Source organism: Rosa rugosa, chromosome 3 (assembly GCF_958449725.1).
Source record: "Rosa rugosa chromosome 3, drRosRugo1.1, whole genome shotgun sequence".
Lineage (NCBI taxonomy): Eukaryota > Viridiplantae > Streptophyta > Magnoliopsida > Rosales > Rosaceae > Rosa > Rosa rugosa.
In genome coordinates this window covers 52,223,833-52,238,673 of record NC_084822.1, presented here as the reverse complement: position 1 = coordinate 52,238,673, position 14,841 = coordinate 52,223,833, and the positions used below count along the sequence as shown (strand labels likewise).

Below are 14,841 nucleotides of genomic sequence, written 5' to 3'. Positions count from 1 at the left end.
TGCAACGAGGGAAATTTAGGAAATATGTAATGCTAGAGATATGAAAAGGGTGAAGGTTTGTTAAGCTCGGATGGTGTGTGTATGTAGTGAAAACATCATGTCTATTTATTGAATTTTTTCACACATAAAAGTGTCGGTGGGTTAGTACTCACTCATTTCAAAAAATTTGTCGATGGTGTGCATGTGATAAAAGTGTCTGTGGATTTTTAAATTTTTTCACACTTTTCAAAAAACTTGTCGGTGGTGTGTATGTGATAAAAGTGTCGGTGGAGTTAAAAAAAATTTCACACTTTTCAAAAACTTTGTCGGTGGTGTACATGATAAAAGTGTCGGTGGAGTTTTAAATATTTTCACACTTTTCAAAAACTTTGTCGGTGGTGTATATGTAATAAAAGTGTCGGTGGAGTTAAAAAAAAAAGAAAGTGTTGGTGGACATATAATTTGTCTACCAATAAAATTTTCTTTGGTTGCATTTTCAAATTGTTTATCAATACTATTTATTTACATCATACATTTCTCATTTTCCAAAAAAAAATTAATAAAATATTCGATGAACAGTAACTGACTGGTGACCCTGACCCAACGGGTGGAAGCAAAGATCCAGTGGCAGTGAATAGTTTCCTGCCCTAGTGACCGTGACCTGGTGACCCAACGGGTGAACTTGCTCTAAGAAATACATGAGATTATTTTAAAGTAATTTAAAGTTTTTAAAGCTTCTATTGCCTCTAATAAAACATTATTGTCCCCTAATAAACTTTTTATTGGGGAGAAATAATAAGATTATTGTGGGTAATAATACGATTATTGGGGGGCAATAAAATCAGACGCCGGATTCTGGTGACCGGTTGCAGGAATCCGATCACGGTCTGGTGACCGGTTGCCGGAATCCGGCCACTGGACTCCAGTGGTCGATCACCGGAGTCCGCCGAAGTCTCTGATGACTCTCTCTCTAAGTGACAAAGAAAGAGAGGGCAAAATTGTCCTAAAAATAAATAGAAAACAATAAAAAAAAATACTTAATTGGGTATTAGGGCAAAAGATATGTAAATTATTGGGTAAGTGGGCAATCTCATAAGATGTTTGGGTAAATGGGGTTAGTGTTGCTCAAATTTGGGTAAATGGACATTTTCCCTTCTAGTAAACCCTGTTTCTTTGATTGCATTCCTTTACTTCCTCTTTGGTGCAAATCTGTTAATGAATGAGTCACTTGAAATTTTCTATTAAACTCTGTTTCTTTGAATGAGTAAACTATGCTTCCTATTTGGTGCAAGTTTGTTAATAAATGAGTCACTTGAAACCTGCCCCCAGAGATATATATTCCTGCGTCCGCCACTGCGTGCATTGCGTGCATATGAGTCTAGTGCTGAGGCAATTCGGTAAAATGGTAAATGCTACATATAATTTGGGAATGTAAATTGTAAAAAGTAAAAAAACGTGCTGCCTTGTAAAACTTGAAAGTGTGAAACTGTTGCTATCTCAGGCTCTCAGCTCAATCGGGTCTGACCCTCACTGTCTCTCCGATGGAGTTGTGTCAAATTTCGGGTCAATTGGCATTCAAATCGGGTCATCTGCCCCCAAGCTCCGTCATTCGAATGACCTGCGCACCGGACGTAAAATCTCGGAACCGGATGTTCATCGCCGGAATGGGTTTCGTCGGACAGGCGTTGACGCTTGACCTCAAGAAGCAGGGATGGTATGTTTCCTCCTAAAATGTTTATTTTCTCTGAACTTAATTTAGGGTTCAGGGTTTAGCTAAAGCTTAAGTCTTTCAATTGTTAGGGATGTCTCTGGGACTTGTACAAGCATTACCAAGAAGAAGAAACTCGAGGAAGAAATGGGCTTTGATATGTACCTATTTGATGCAAATGAACCAGAGTTAGTGACATTTTCGTTTCTTGTTTCTTTGAAATAATGCTAAGCTTATAGAAAGCTTGTTTCTTTTTGCTTATTTTGGGTACCCAATATTGTCTATTGTGAAGTGTGACCACCATGGATGTTATGAAGCTCCATACTCACATGGTTGTGTCAGTCCCTCCAATTCCTGGTATTGGTGATCCGGTACGGTATTGATAAGTAGTACTTGTTTAATGTGTTTAAAAGCTATTCCAAAGGTTTTTAGTGACAAGTTCATTAGCTGCAACTGATTTTGACTGTTGTATCCTAGATGCTGCAACATGAACAACTTCTAAGGAAAGCACTTTTGGGGGGAAATCTTCAATGGCTTTGCTATTTGTCCTCAACTAGTATGTATCCATTCGTCAATGGTTCAGTTTATCAGTTGTTTTTTTAGTAGCTTATTTGAAAGAGTTTTCTGGACAATATAGCATTGTGATTTTCATCAAAGTAATGCAATCTGATATATTGATTGCCAAATGCTTCTGGATTTTAGTTTTGACTATGGTGGAATTGCTTCTGTTAGGTGTATATGGAGATTGTGATGGTGCATGGGTAGATGAGGAGTAAGTGAGTGCATGTGGAATTGCTTGATGTGCAAATCATATCATACTTAATATCAATTGAACGGTCACTTAATCTTTAAGGATCATGTGGCAGTTATCCCCCTAACCCCACAAGGGAGGTGGGAAAATTAAGGTTAGCTGCTGAGAAAGGATGGTTACACTTGGGGCAGAGTTTGGGCATCTCAACAAAAGTATTTCGGCTCGGAGGTATCTATGGTCCTGGTAGAAGGTTGTGATTAATATTACAGCAGGATGAAACTATGCTGTCTTTCTTTTTCATTCTTTCTGTAATCAATAATAATAATAATAGGAAACTTTCCCCCATTTTCTCATTGAAATTATGCGAAGTACATATATGGTTGGTTTTTCACTCTTTCAGTATAATGAAAATTCAGAAAGAAGTTTTTTCAAATTGTATGACAGTAAGGCAAGGAAGATTCAGAATTTCTGAATTAGTATGACATTTCTTGTTAGCAAATCAGCCATGTTGAAAATCATGTAGGACACTGCTTAAATATATATAGAAAATTTTGTTTCTTTCTCATGCTAAAAGATTTATAACTTGTTTCCCACTACAGTGCTGTTGACACCATAATCAAGCAGGAAGCCTTATCAAAAAGTCAGAGAATGAGAGGATATAGGCAGTTCACATCAAGGATTCATGTTGAGGACATTTGTCAAGCTATTGAGGCCAGTATTTGCACAGCTTCCTCCAGGTAGGTCTTCATAGTTCATACTGGTTTTTTCTCTTTTAACCTATCTAATATGTACTTCAGCATGCATTTGCATACAGAGCATATTGTTTATATGGATTCCAATACACACTTGGATGTGTATAAGGGATTTTAGGCGGCACCAAAGAGTATACAGTAGTATTCTTATTGTCAAACCTATTTAGAGAGTTATGTTCACTGGCTTGTTAAATATACTTTCAGGGAAGTTTATAATATTGTTGATGATGATCCTGCCCCAAGGGAAGCAGTGTTTGAGCATGCAAGAGACTTGCTTGACAAAAAATGGCCAGGCTGGATCAAACAGGCTTCTGAACAAAGAGAATCTACAGTAACTGTTATGAAAGATGGTTCGATGGGTGAGAAGAGAGTTTGCAATGCTCGTATGAAGAAGGAACTAGGACTTAGGCTTCTTCATCCTAGTTATAGATCAGGATTACAAAGTATTATTGACCAAATGGATAAACCATTTTCAACATAGTGAATTTGTTCATGATGGAGGATTCGAAACATACCTTTGTATTCAGTCCAGCTGTAGCTTTTTGATTCCCACAAGTATTCCAATCTAGTGTTAAATTCAAATATTCTTTCTTGGAAAATATACAAGTGCAGTTGATGCATGTTGGTACTGAATCTACTGATAAGCCTTTCCAAATCCCCCTCCTGTCAATTGTTATTTAATTTTTTTTTCTTTGTTTACATAATGCAACTCGAGCATGAGAACAAACTAACAAAGCATACGTACCAGATAAATCATGAAATTACAGTGTAGTATAATTACATAAAAGGTTGAATACTTATGTCAGAACCATCCATCATTGTGCCCGTTATCATCACCATCATCATTTGCATAATAAGACTCGTCCTCTTCATTGTACTGGTTTTCATGCTCAGACTCATAATTATCATCATAATAGCCTTGTCCGTCTTGAGCCTCTGCACCGATGACTTTCTCGTTAGACTCCAAACCTTCTTCCAACCTGCAATCCTCTTCATTTATGGCATTATAGTTGATTTTCGAACTCCGTCCTTTTTTGACTTCCGGTGCAAGATTACTATGCCCTTCATCCGATTTCTTGGTAGAAGTTTTGGCTGCCTTTCTCCGAGGACCAGCTTCCTTGGCTTTTCTGGCTCTTTTTCTAGTACTTCTTTTCTCGACATAATCCTTGTGCATTGCTTCCCAGATGATGGTTTTATACAGTGCCTCCTTCTTGGTTAGTAGGTATGGAGAAATCTCGGCATCGTCAATATCAGAAAGACTTTCCGAGACATTATCACTACTATCCGAGTCTGATGTACTTGAGCCCTCATCAAAACCATTACCCTCATCAGCTTTCTGCTCTTGCCTCGACTTGGATCGCTTTCGGAATGCCATCAATTCCCTTCTTCTTCTTTGAATAGGGTTTTCGTTTTTGAGAAAAATGGCGGCTTGTTTATTCAAATCACAATCACTCCCCTCATTATATAAATCAAATAGGAATACTGACTAGGAAACATAATCCAACCAGGACTAGGAAAAATTCAGATTTTAAAAAATAATAATAATAATAATAATACTAAGCCTAATAGTTGATCCATTCGGCCCACAATCTTAAATTGGGCTTGAAGCCCATATCAGACGGCCTGCTTTGTCTGTTTCTCTGTTAGTCTAGCTAGCTCTCTATTCAGATACACGGTGTCTCTCAGTCTCATCTCCCCAACAAGAAATTGGTACGGAAAACCCTAAATTGATCGAGCTGGAGCTCTCCTAGTAGCTACTGCGGCTCTGTATCAGCAAAAGGTAGCTCCTTTCTTCGCTTCTGACATGAAATTAGGGATTGGGTTACAGTTAATTTCATTTCTCTTAGAAATTGTTTGAATCCAAAGCTTCGTGATGATTAGGTTGCTGTGGGTTTATCCTTTTTGGCCTGGAATTAAAGTAAAGATTCGTAATTTAGGGTTCATATCTTTCTCTTTTGTCAGTGGGTTGGAGTAGTTGTAAATGTTCATTCAATTGAAACTCTTTTGGTTGGTTCTTGGATAATTACAGGTTAATAACTAAGATTTTTGTATTTGTTCATCTAGTTTCTATAATTTGTTCCTATTACCTATGATTACATCATTGAAATTTTGCTTTTGTGTTAGGTACTTGGCTATGATTCCAAATGCATGTACCAGACCCAGTGGGTTTATCTCTGTAAATTCGAGAGTATGTAAGCCATCGATATGCAGTAGCCCTGTGTTGTCATGCATTCCTCGTTTTCAAAGTAAGAGTGCTTTTCAATGTATCATTTCATGGAGTTCCCCTCAGAAGGGTAAGCCTTATCCTGGTTGTATATAAGACTATAGTTGTAGTCCTTTTCTCTTGTACTCCATTACTTGTGTTTTACGTGTTTTAATTCTTATATACCCTTCTCCATTTGAGGCAGCATCCTCTGAATTTGTTCCACTTCCACACACATTCCACTTACGGTTTACTCAGACAGACAATCACTCATTTTCTCAGATAAACTTATCAGAGAGCTAGACATATAGATTCCACAATCTCTGGCATCTCATGCCAACTCATATGGTGAGTGCTTGTTTTAATTCTTTATAGTATGTTGGTTGTAGCTATGCCGCTTCTGCACCCCTGTGCTGCGTCGAGCCCATTTTTCAGTGGGGATCAAGGCAGCCTTTTACGCACAATCCCCACACTGCAAAGGCGAGGCAGATCCAGTATGGCCCCTCAAGCATCTAAGGATGTCCCATACAGTTTTCGGTTCCCTCCCATGATGAAGAAGCCAAAGTGGTGGTGGAGGACATTGGCATGTCTCCCCTACTTAATGCCTCTACACGAGACATGGATGTATGCAGAGACAGCCTATCACCTGCACCCTTTCCTGGAAGACTTTGAGTTCTTCACATACCCATTTCTTGGCGCCATTGGGAGTTTGCCCAGCTGGTTCTTGATGGCATACTTTTTCGTTGCATATCTTGGAATTGTGAGGAGAAAGGAGTGGCCTCACTTCTTCAGATTTCATGTGGTGATGGGCATGCTACTGGAGATTGCCTTGCAGGTGATAGGGACTGTGAGCCGTTGGATGCCACTTGCTATTTACTGGGGTAAATTCGGGATGCACTTCTGGACAGCCGTTGCATTTGCTTACCTATTTACAGTGTTGGAGTGCATACGCTGTGCTCTTGCTGGTATGTACGCTGATATCCCCTTTGTTTGTGATGCTGCATATATTCAAATTCCCTATGACTAATAGGTCAAAGGAAAGCGTAGGAGTAAAATCAGCTGTCTTTCCATCTGTTTGCATTTTGTTGTAAGAGAGGAACTTGTTAGCAGAAGTGGTTTTTGTTCTGAAACAGCCTATGTGTAGAGGTTTTAATTGGATCGGTTACATTTGTGTTGTAGCAGAATTCTCACCGAGGTGTTGTTTGCTTATTTCATTGTTTTTGATCAGAAATACTCTTTCGTAGTTTCAAATGCTAATGTTATGCTGTGGTGTGGTTAAGAAATTAGAGGAAGTGGTACCAAAGGTTTACCCTATACGGATCAGTTTGATATGCATTTGAATAGTTAAGCAAACTTCTTGATAGCTTAGATTCTTGACCTGTTCATACCATACCATCCCCTATTACTCATTGCACTCTGGAAAATCTACCGGTACGTTATCTTGGGTCCCAATCATGCATGGGCCTTATAGTAGAGATGTGTCGAGGCCCGACTTGAGGTTTGTTTCTGGATAGCCTAATAGAACTGTGGATGGATGACTTGAAATCTTGAATGATGTAAACTTAACCTATTAATTTTATTTTAATTAAATTAACAATGGCTGCAAAGTAAAAATAATGTGAGGAAAAGGTATTAGCTTAGCCTTCTCATCTAGTCTTTAATTATCAGCTTGTTTTATCTAATTAGGTGGGGGAAGTCATTGTGATGCCTTTTCATGCAGCAATCCATTTAAAAAGCATAACCTCAAATCTAATCAAATAATGTTTGGTCATCTTACGTTGATTGAGGTGAGCTGCTCCAATGTCATTTTCGTCAACACAATATAAGTGTAATATCACTTCTGAAAACTATGATCATAATAGATATCGCCTGATGTAACAAAAAAAATTAGGTATTGGCTGCCTCAAATCCAAAAATTCATATATTTGGAGATGAAAATGTATTTTTTCGTGTTCTCCGCACTCCATCTACACATTATACTTGTGCTTAAATCTACTTTTCAACAAATAGACTCCGTCCACACTTTTTTTTTTCTTCAATTAAATCTCTCTCAATTTTACTACAATATTTTAATTTGCATGCATGTCATTAGACGATAAAAATTATTAAAGCACTATAGAACTTTCAACGATTTACATTTATTTTTTTTTTAATTGAGAACGACGACCCAAAACACATCACAACGACACAACCTTTCCCCAATACGTAAGGCCATTAGCTATAAATAATAGGGTTTTTGTCCATTTACACCATTTTTAGAGATTTTTTTCCCACTTACCCCACTAAGTTTTTTTAATTCCCTCTTACCCAAAACACTCTAAGGAGGTCTTCCCTAATACCCCATTAAGATTTTTTTTTTGTTTTTTTTTTTTTTTTAATACCATTTTACCCTCACCTTTGTTACTTAGAGAGAGAGAGAGAGAGAATGGAAGAGAGAGAAACCATAGGGGACTTCGCCGGAGCCCGGTCACCGGCCGCCGGAATCCGGCCAACTTTCGCCGGAATCCGGTCAACTTTCGCCGGAATCCGGTCACCGGCCGCCGGAATCCGGTCACCGGCCGCCGGAATCTGGTCACCGACCTCCGCCCACCGGAATTTGCTGAAAATCTCACCGGAAGGTTTTTTTGCCCCCAATAGATATCTATTGCCCCCCAATAGACCTTTATTGCCCCCTATTGCCCCCCAATAGACGCCTATTGCCCCGATAGTATATTGCCCCCTAATAGACGTCTATTGCCCCCTAATAGACGTCTATTGCCCCCTAATAGACGTCTATTGCCCTCCAATAGACGACTATCAACCATGTATTGCCCCCCAATAGACGACTATCAGTCATGTATTGCCCCCCAATAGACGTTTCGATTACCGAAATGGGAACTAATTTTCCTAAAATTACACAAATAAAACTTTGATTAAAGAAAAAAAAGAGGAGATTACGTCAATTCAAAACGTCTATTGCCCCCCAATAGACGTCCATTGCCCCCCCAATAGATCTTTAAGAGGCCTCTATTGCCCCAATAGAACCTTTTTTTTTTCTTTCTTTTCATTTTGGGCTTCTGAACCAATTTACAGCAAAAAAAAAAAAAAGAAGTTGATTTGGGCACCCAGAGAAAAGCTCTGGGCACCAAATCGTGGTTCTCCTCCACCACCGGCATACCAGATCCATGTTCTCCTCTGCCACCGGCCTGTGTCGAGGCCGGAGAGCCTGGGTCGAGCACCAGAGGTCGAGCTCGAGTGCCAATTCCCGCCGGAGATGAGCTGCGGTTTTGATTTCGTGATCGGCGAAGCCAAGCAACCGGTAACTTCAGTCTTCAGCACGAACTCGTCGCCGGCAATGGATGGCGCGAACTCCGAGCTCGCTGCACGAACCGGAACTCCGACCTAGCTGCACGGAGGTGACGTAAAGGAGCTCCGAGCTCGCTGCACCAACTCGCCGCCGGCTGTACGATCGATGACGCCGGCTGCACGAACTCGCCGCCGTCTTCTGGGCTGCACAAACTCGTCGCCGGCTTCTGGACTGCACGACTATCGCCGGATAAGAGAGAGAGAGAGAGAGAGAGAGAGAGAGAGAGAGAGAGAGAATCAGATCGAAGAGGAGAGAGAGTCAGATCGAAGAGGAGAGAGAGTCAGATTGGAGGGGAGAGAGGAGAGAGAGCTAGATGGCATATGGTGTAATTTATTAATTTGAGTGAGGGTAAAATTGTCTTTTTAATTTAAATTGGGTAGTGGGGAATAAAAATCTGTTGCTAGGGTAAGTAGGATAACTTTGGCTCATTTTGGGGCTTTTGGTCAAGGACCCTAAATAATAATTACTAGCTAAGCTTCCCACTACACCAAAAGTCCGAGATCCATGGAGATCGAAAACGACATCATGATTTTTCTGAACTCTCACTGCGTTTTGTTTAATACCTGGTAAGGTAAGTTACTTTCATCATCAACAACTTCCTTAGTACATTGTTTAAGCTCAACTTTCAAACTTTTACTATTGATTTCATCATCCTCTGCTTCCTCTTTTGAATTAATAAAAGATACTCTCTACCTAATTAACCCACTTCTCCCACCTTTCTTTGTGTTTTGATGACTGGTTACTACCCTGTTTGGAAATAGCATATATTTTCTAGGTCGAAACACCCTTAATATTGACTGAATTGCAGATATATCATGTAAAAACCGGCAGCAGTACGTTAATGTATAAACACATTAATTTTAAATCTTTCGTACTATGATATGAAGTTGTCTCTCGTCTTATGTAGGTGTTATCACAGTTAGATGAAACCTTTTTATCTTATATTATAAAAAATTAGATAAAAACAATTCATCTACGATATATTGATTATAGTAATGTCAAGTAGATTGAGTTCATAGAGTGATATACTGGCTCCGTTTATTAGGTTGTATACTAGTTTGGTTTGGAAACCAAATCTGAAGAGGATTTGGAATATACTTGTTTATATGGCATATACTACATGGGGAATATGGGGGGCATCCATCAGAATTCAGAACTTCTTGATTATTTCATGGTCACTCTACAATGTACTTTACCTACCACCAACATGATGTTTCTATTTTTATATGATGCTCTGCGCCTCTGCTTCAACCAAAGATTGATAAGGTAAATCATCTGGTGCATCACTATATATCACTAATCCTACTATGTAAATCATTTGTATATTTAATGCTAGGGTGCATTAAAAGGGTACACTTTGATTAGGTTGTGTTGGGTGGTTTGATTGCAACTTGCAATATTAACATGATGAATTCAAAAATGGTAGAAAGCTGAATCAAACGAAAGAGAATACATTGAATTGGCACCAGATGCCGAAAAATGATTGGGGCAATTGGAGCCAGCAATTGGCGCAATAAACGAAATATGGGAAAGAGGTAGAGATCCATCAAAGGCAAATTGATAATGTTTCTTATAGTTTAACTTATCATCCATATTCGAAAACAGAGTAGTAAATATTAAGCTGTAACTGGTATATTCTTTTGCCGATTTCCTTCTTGGAAGTGCCGCTACCTGTTTTTATGCTAAGATTTACTTTTAAACCGAGCTCGTATAAACAGAGAAACCATTCTTCAGAAAAAAAAAAACAGAGAAACCATGATTGTCTTAGAAAGTTAATTGATATACACACCAAAGAGGGTAAAAGAAAGGAAAAAATTAAAAAAGACTTGAGTCGACAACGAGTAATTTCAAAGGAAGTAACGGAGTAAAGTTATCTACTTATTATGATGATATTCCGTATTTCTTACTTACTGGTTTGACGAACAACAGTTCCAAGCGTGTGTTAAGGAGAACTGTATTTTGTTACTCATGACAACGCAATTGTTAGGTGAAAGTAAGGAGAATATCCAAATCCACTATTTTCTAAGATTCTTAACCACATTCAACTTGGATCAACTTTACTCCTTAGATTAGATTCTAATCGAGAATTTATCCTACAATTTGTCTTATCTTTGTGATAATTGGAGGACTTGCATATTGAGCTTTATTTTAATATTTTGTATTTAATTTTTGTTGTGTTAGTAATGTACTTTATATAATGGTAATAGTGTCCAGTGAATATTTGAGAATGTCATATGTATAAGCACTTGCACTTTTTTTTTTTGCTTTCAAAAAAAAAAAAATATGCAAGTGCTTTTAACCGTTAGATTTACAAGCTTTCACAAACTTTATTGCCCTCCTGAATAATCATTCTGGATTCCTATGTAATTATTTTGTGAGTTGAAAATGACAAGTTTTCTTTTCTAGAGTGTAAAATGACTTTTTCAAGTGCTAGTAACAATCATAGATCATCTGCTAAAAAACAGAAAATGCATCCAACCAAACTCTCATGCCATCACAAACAATAAAAGATGGGTTGGACAAACCAATATGGTGTAAACAAGTTGTCAATTATTTGTCATCAATCGCATATAAAAAAATACTAACTCTTCGAAAGCAACCAAAAGCTCCTTTGGCGTGAACAACCTCCCTTTGATAAGGAGTGGTCATCAACTCATCATCATATAAAACAGAAATATCAAGTCAAAAGTATTACCTTAAAGATTAAGAGCTAAAAATACTTTACCCAAAAACAAAGAAAAAAAGACACTACTCAAATGAAGACGAAGAAATTTAAATATATAAAATATTACATAAAATCCCTTCACACAAATACTAATACTAATAATTGATTAATGACCCAAATTCCATTTTACAAATCAAGAACTCCCTTTTCTGGGTCCCTCTGCATTGCTAACTAGCTACCTTTCCAATTTAGCATCAGGCCATCATCAGAGTCATTTTTTGCTTCACCCAATCACTTGCCGCCTGATACATAAATCTAACCTTACATTATATAATCTCTCTCTATATTACACATAATCTTATATATGGCAGATTGGCAGCAACCAAAATAAAAGAACACCCTGTTCTTTCCTCTCCCACTCATTGAGACCCTAATGCAAGACAAACAAGGAATAGACCAATCACAGACCTCTGGGGGGGGGGGGGGGGGGCATGGTGGTGATGATCATGATCATGAACAGTTTTTAGTACTGAAGCATGTCTGCAGCTGCCATGATGGGCTGGTTTGAATAGAGCGAATTATTCCAAGGGTTCATGAAGCTATTATGATCAGCAGCGGTGGAGCCGGTCTGAAGCAGCTGGCCCGGTTCGGTTTCAAACACCCCATTATTATTGTTGCCGTTGATATAGTTGAGGATCTCGGTCAGAGACTCCAGTCTCTGGCTGAGCTCCGCCATCTGGGCCCTGAGAACCGAATTCTCGGCCTCCACGTTCATGTAGTGCTGGGTGGTGATGTTTATGCTGGTCAGGATTTGACCGTTTTCCTTCCTCAGCTGGGTCACCTGAGCCGTCAGCTCATCCAAGTGCTGCTGTTTTCGCATCCGCGACCGCCGCGCCGATTCCCGGTTGGACTGCATTCTCTTCCTCTTTCGCTGATCCATCACATGCTGAAGGTCCCCTTCGGACCCGGAATTCTGAAGAAGCTGAGAGCCGGACGAGTTTCCACTCGAAGATGCCATATATATGATGACACCCGGAAAAAGATCGATGATATCAAACAGAATTAGAAGATCGACTTATAGATTTAAAAAGACGCAGGACCCGATTATTCCAATATTACTAGTATTTATTAGGTAATATAATAGTATTACGAAGCTGTGTTGGAAGCTGACTTATGAAAACACATAGAACCAGTAAAGGAAGACGACGGAGAAGGATTGAACTAAATGGGTCCTGCGCCTGAGGGCGGAATCTACCATAAACCCCGAACGGAGGATTTCACTGAGCACCGGAGACATGAATCTCAAACATCAAGGATAAAATAGTCAGCATCAAGATTAATTTTCCAGGTTTTTTTTTGTTTTTTTTCGAAACCTCAGAAACACAAAACTAAATTGATTGAACCTATGTGGGTTCTAGGTACAGAACACAAAACACAAGATTCAAGAACAAAAACCCAGAAATTGTAAGAACAAACCCACAGAACTCAGAGCACAGAACCCTAAACCAGCAGAGCTTCAGCCCTCAGAAGAAAGGAGGAGGAGGAAGGCTAAGATCTGAAAGCTAGAGAGGGGGAGGAGAAGAGGAAGAGGTTGATGATGGTGAGGAGGGGCCAATTTATAGAAGGAAAAGGTAATTAAAGAAATAATTAAAGACCCAATATTAAAATGAAAATTGAAATAAAAGGTTAAAAAGTAAAGGTGCATTGGAATCTCATCCAATTTTCTAATGAGGGAGTTTGTTGAGGACTTGAGAGAGAGTTGATTGGGCATGTGACCAGAAATTTCCACAACCATCCAATTCCAGCTGGTGAGTTAAAAAATCATTACGGTGTGTTTGGATGAGAAAATTATAAAATTCGTAGGAATTTATAAATGATGGAATCTTTTAATTCTATCAATCAAAAATTTCATTAATTACAATTTCTATTATTTGATTGTATTTATTTAAAATTTAGAATGTGTAATAAATTAAGAAAGATTAAAATAAATAAAAAATAAAGTAAAAAAAAATCTTGTTTTAGAAATGACACATTTTTTTTTTTGCGAAGTAATAATTCATTTCTAACCAAACTCAGGCCAGAATGACACAATACAAGTCCCCAATGGGGTAGATAGGTACCATTACATTTGAAACATTTCCGCTCCTTTATTCAGAAGCCTAACAGAACAAGTTCTATTCTAAACTAAGAATAACAGCAAATGAAAGTTGCCGATGCCAATGCGCTCAATTGTGGTGCATCAAGAACGCTCCCCTCCTGGATGTAGAATAAAATCATTATGTAGGCCAAATAGAACTTAGATTTTCTCCTTACCCATAGCATTAGGGCAAGGAGAATAACTATGATAAGTTGGCTACCTCCGAAATCCCAAATACGAAAAGTGAGGGAGCGTGAGCCCAAATGCTCGTTCTGCTTACACGCCCAAGTCCAAAAAACATCCTCAGCAGCATTGGGCCCCCAAAATGTTTCAAACCCTAAAACATTGGGCAACCACTTTGATCTGGGCACCCAATCAAGTTTGGGAATCCGAACTGGAGCTGCTTCACCGGTGTTTGCAGCCACCCTACCGCAATACCTTTCAGACCTGCAGATCGATGAGTTGTCGGCTGGTGCCTTGGACGAACCTCCGATTTCGCTGCCACCAGTAGTCATGATCGCCCTTCTGGCTTCGCCATTCTCAGCCTCCATCTCGAGCAGAAAAACAAAACCACTCTTCCTTCTCTGCCGCCTTCAGCACCAAGCCCAAACCACAGCCACTTCGTCGCCTAACAGCTACAGAGGCTATGATCCGATTATCCGCCTCTGACGCCACATCGAGAATCATACGCCGAACTCCACCATTCTTTAGTCGCCCTCTGGGAGGTTGGATTTGACCAGGATTCACATTCAGTTCCCAACTTGAGAGGCACTCAATGCCATTGTGGCGAGGCACGGTGGAACTCGGGGATATAGCCTCCATGAGGGAGACAACTAGTTGGAGAATCGTCGAAGCAAATTGACGTTAGAGGGCCATAAGACGGCGTGAGGCAGAGATGCTACTGCTGGTTGTTGGTGTCGAAAAACATTGATGGAGTCCACAGCCATGACGGCTAGGGTTACCAAGGAGGCGGAGAGACATATATTAATTTTAAATGACACATTTTTTTGTGGAAATTGAAGTGGAAAATTTAAATAATGAATTCCTACATTTTTTTTCCATAGATAAATTTAAAATTTCTAATATGATAATGCCAAACAAGAGAATTGGTTTTTAGGAATTATGAAATCCTCACTTTCAATTCCATCATTTTTTCCCTCATCCAAACACATTCTAATTTTTGCAGTGATTTTCAGTATAAAATTACACCCAATCATCCTTGAATATAAATTTAACAATGAAAAACAAAGCAACTCAATTTAAAAATAATTTTTCTATCCTTGAATTTTATCTAACGGTG

The 14,841-nt window shown here is 38.9% G+C and overlaps 4 protein-coding genes across 4 annotated transcripts; 2 read left to right on the top strand and 2 right to left on the bottom strand.

Annotated features, from left to right (window-relative positions):
* Positions 1–1,459: 1,459 nt before the first annotated feature.
* LOC133739051 (uncharacterized) lies at positions 1,460–3,738 on the top strand. The gene is made up of 8 exons (XM_062166766.1): positions 1,460–1,693; positions 1,780–1,875; positions 1,980–2,058; positions 2,165–2,243; positions 2,420–2,459; positions 2,554–2,688; positions 3,038–3,175; positions 3,395–3,738. Exons 1-8 carry the CDS (start codon positions 1,521–1,523, stop codon positions 3,669–3,671), a joined length of 1,017 nt encoding a protein of 338 aa, XP_062022750.1. The 5' UTR covers positions 1,460–1,520; the 3' UTR covers positions 3,672–3,738.
* A 254-nt stretch (positions 3,739–3,992) lies between these two features.
* Positions 3,993–4,565, bottom strand: LOC133737929 (uncharacterized). Its single transcript, XM_062165389.1, has one exon. It carries the CDS (start codon positions 4,563–4,565, stop codon positions 3,993–3,995), a length of 573 nt encoding a protein of 190 aa, XP_062021373.1.
* A 248-nt stretch (positions 4,566–4,813) lies between these two features.
* Positions 4,814–6,624, top strand: LOC133738174 (protein TIC 20-I, chloroplastic). Its single transcript, XM_062165632.1, has 3 exons — positions 4,814–4,970; positions 5,315–5,484; positions 5,783–6,624. The coding sequence occupies exons 2-3, from the start codon at positions 5,325–5,327 to the stop codon at positions 6,418–6,420; spliced, it is 798 nt and encodes a 265-aa protein (XP_062021616.1). The 5' UTR covers positions 4,814–4,970; positions 5,315–5,324; the 3' UTR covers positions 6,421–6,624.
* A 4,867-nt stretch (positions 6,625–11,491) lies between these two features.
* LOC133738953 (bZIP transcription factor 11-like) lies at positions 11,492–13,011 on the bottom strand. The gene has a single exon (XM_062166650.1). It carries the CDS (start codon positions 12,420–12,422, stop codon positions 11,928–11,930), a length of 495 nt encoding a protein of 164 aa, XP_062022634.1. The 5' UTR covers positions 12,423–13,011; the 3' UTR covers positions 11,492–11,927.
* Between the last annotated feature and the right edge of the window lie 1,830 nt (positions 13,012–14,841).

Bases quoted from the DNA above. Each gene is read 5' to 3' on its own strand.
- LOC133738174 (XM_062165632.1), top strand. From the start codon at position 5,325: ATGATTCCAAATGCATGTACCAGACCCAGTGGGTTTATCTCTGTAAAT. The intron at 5,485-5,782 runs GTAAGCCTTATC...TGTTGGTTGTAG, and splicing joins ATGGAGTTCCCCTCAGAAGG to CTATGCCGCTTCTGCACCCC.
- LOC133737929 (XM_062165389.1), bottom strand. From the start codon at position 4,565: ATGGCATTCCGAAAGCGATCCAAGTCGAGGCAAGAGCAGAAAGCTGAT.
- LOC133738953 (XM_062166650.1), bottom strand. From the start codon at position 12,422: ATGGCATCTTCGAGTGGAAACTCGTCCGGCTCTCAGCTTCTTCAGAAT.
- LOC133739051 (XM_062166766.1), top strand. From the start codon at position 1,521: ATGGAGTTGTGTCAAATTTCGGGTCAATTGGCATTCAAATCGGGTCAT. The intron at 1,694-1,779 runs GTATGTTTCCTC...TTCAATTGTTAG, and splicing joins GACCTCAAGAAGCAGGGATG to GGATGTCTCTGGGACTTGTA. The intron at 2,244-2,419 runs GTATGTATCCAT...TGCTTCTGTTAG, and splicing joins TTGCTATTTGTCCTCAACTA to GTGTATATGGAGATTGTGAT.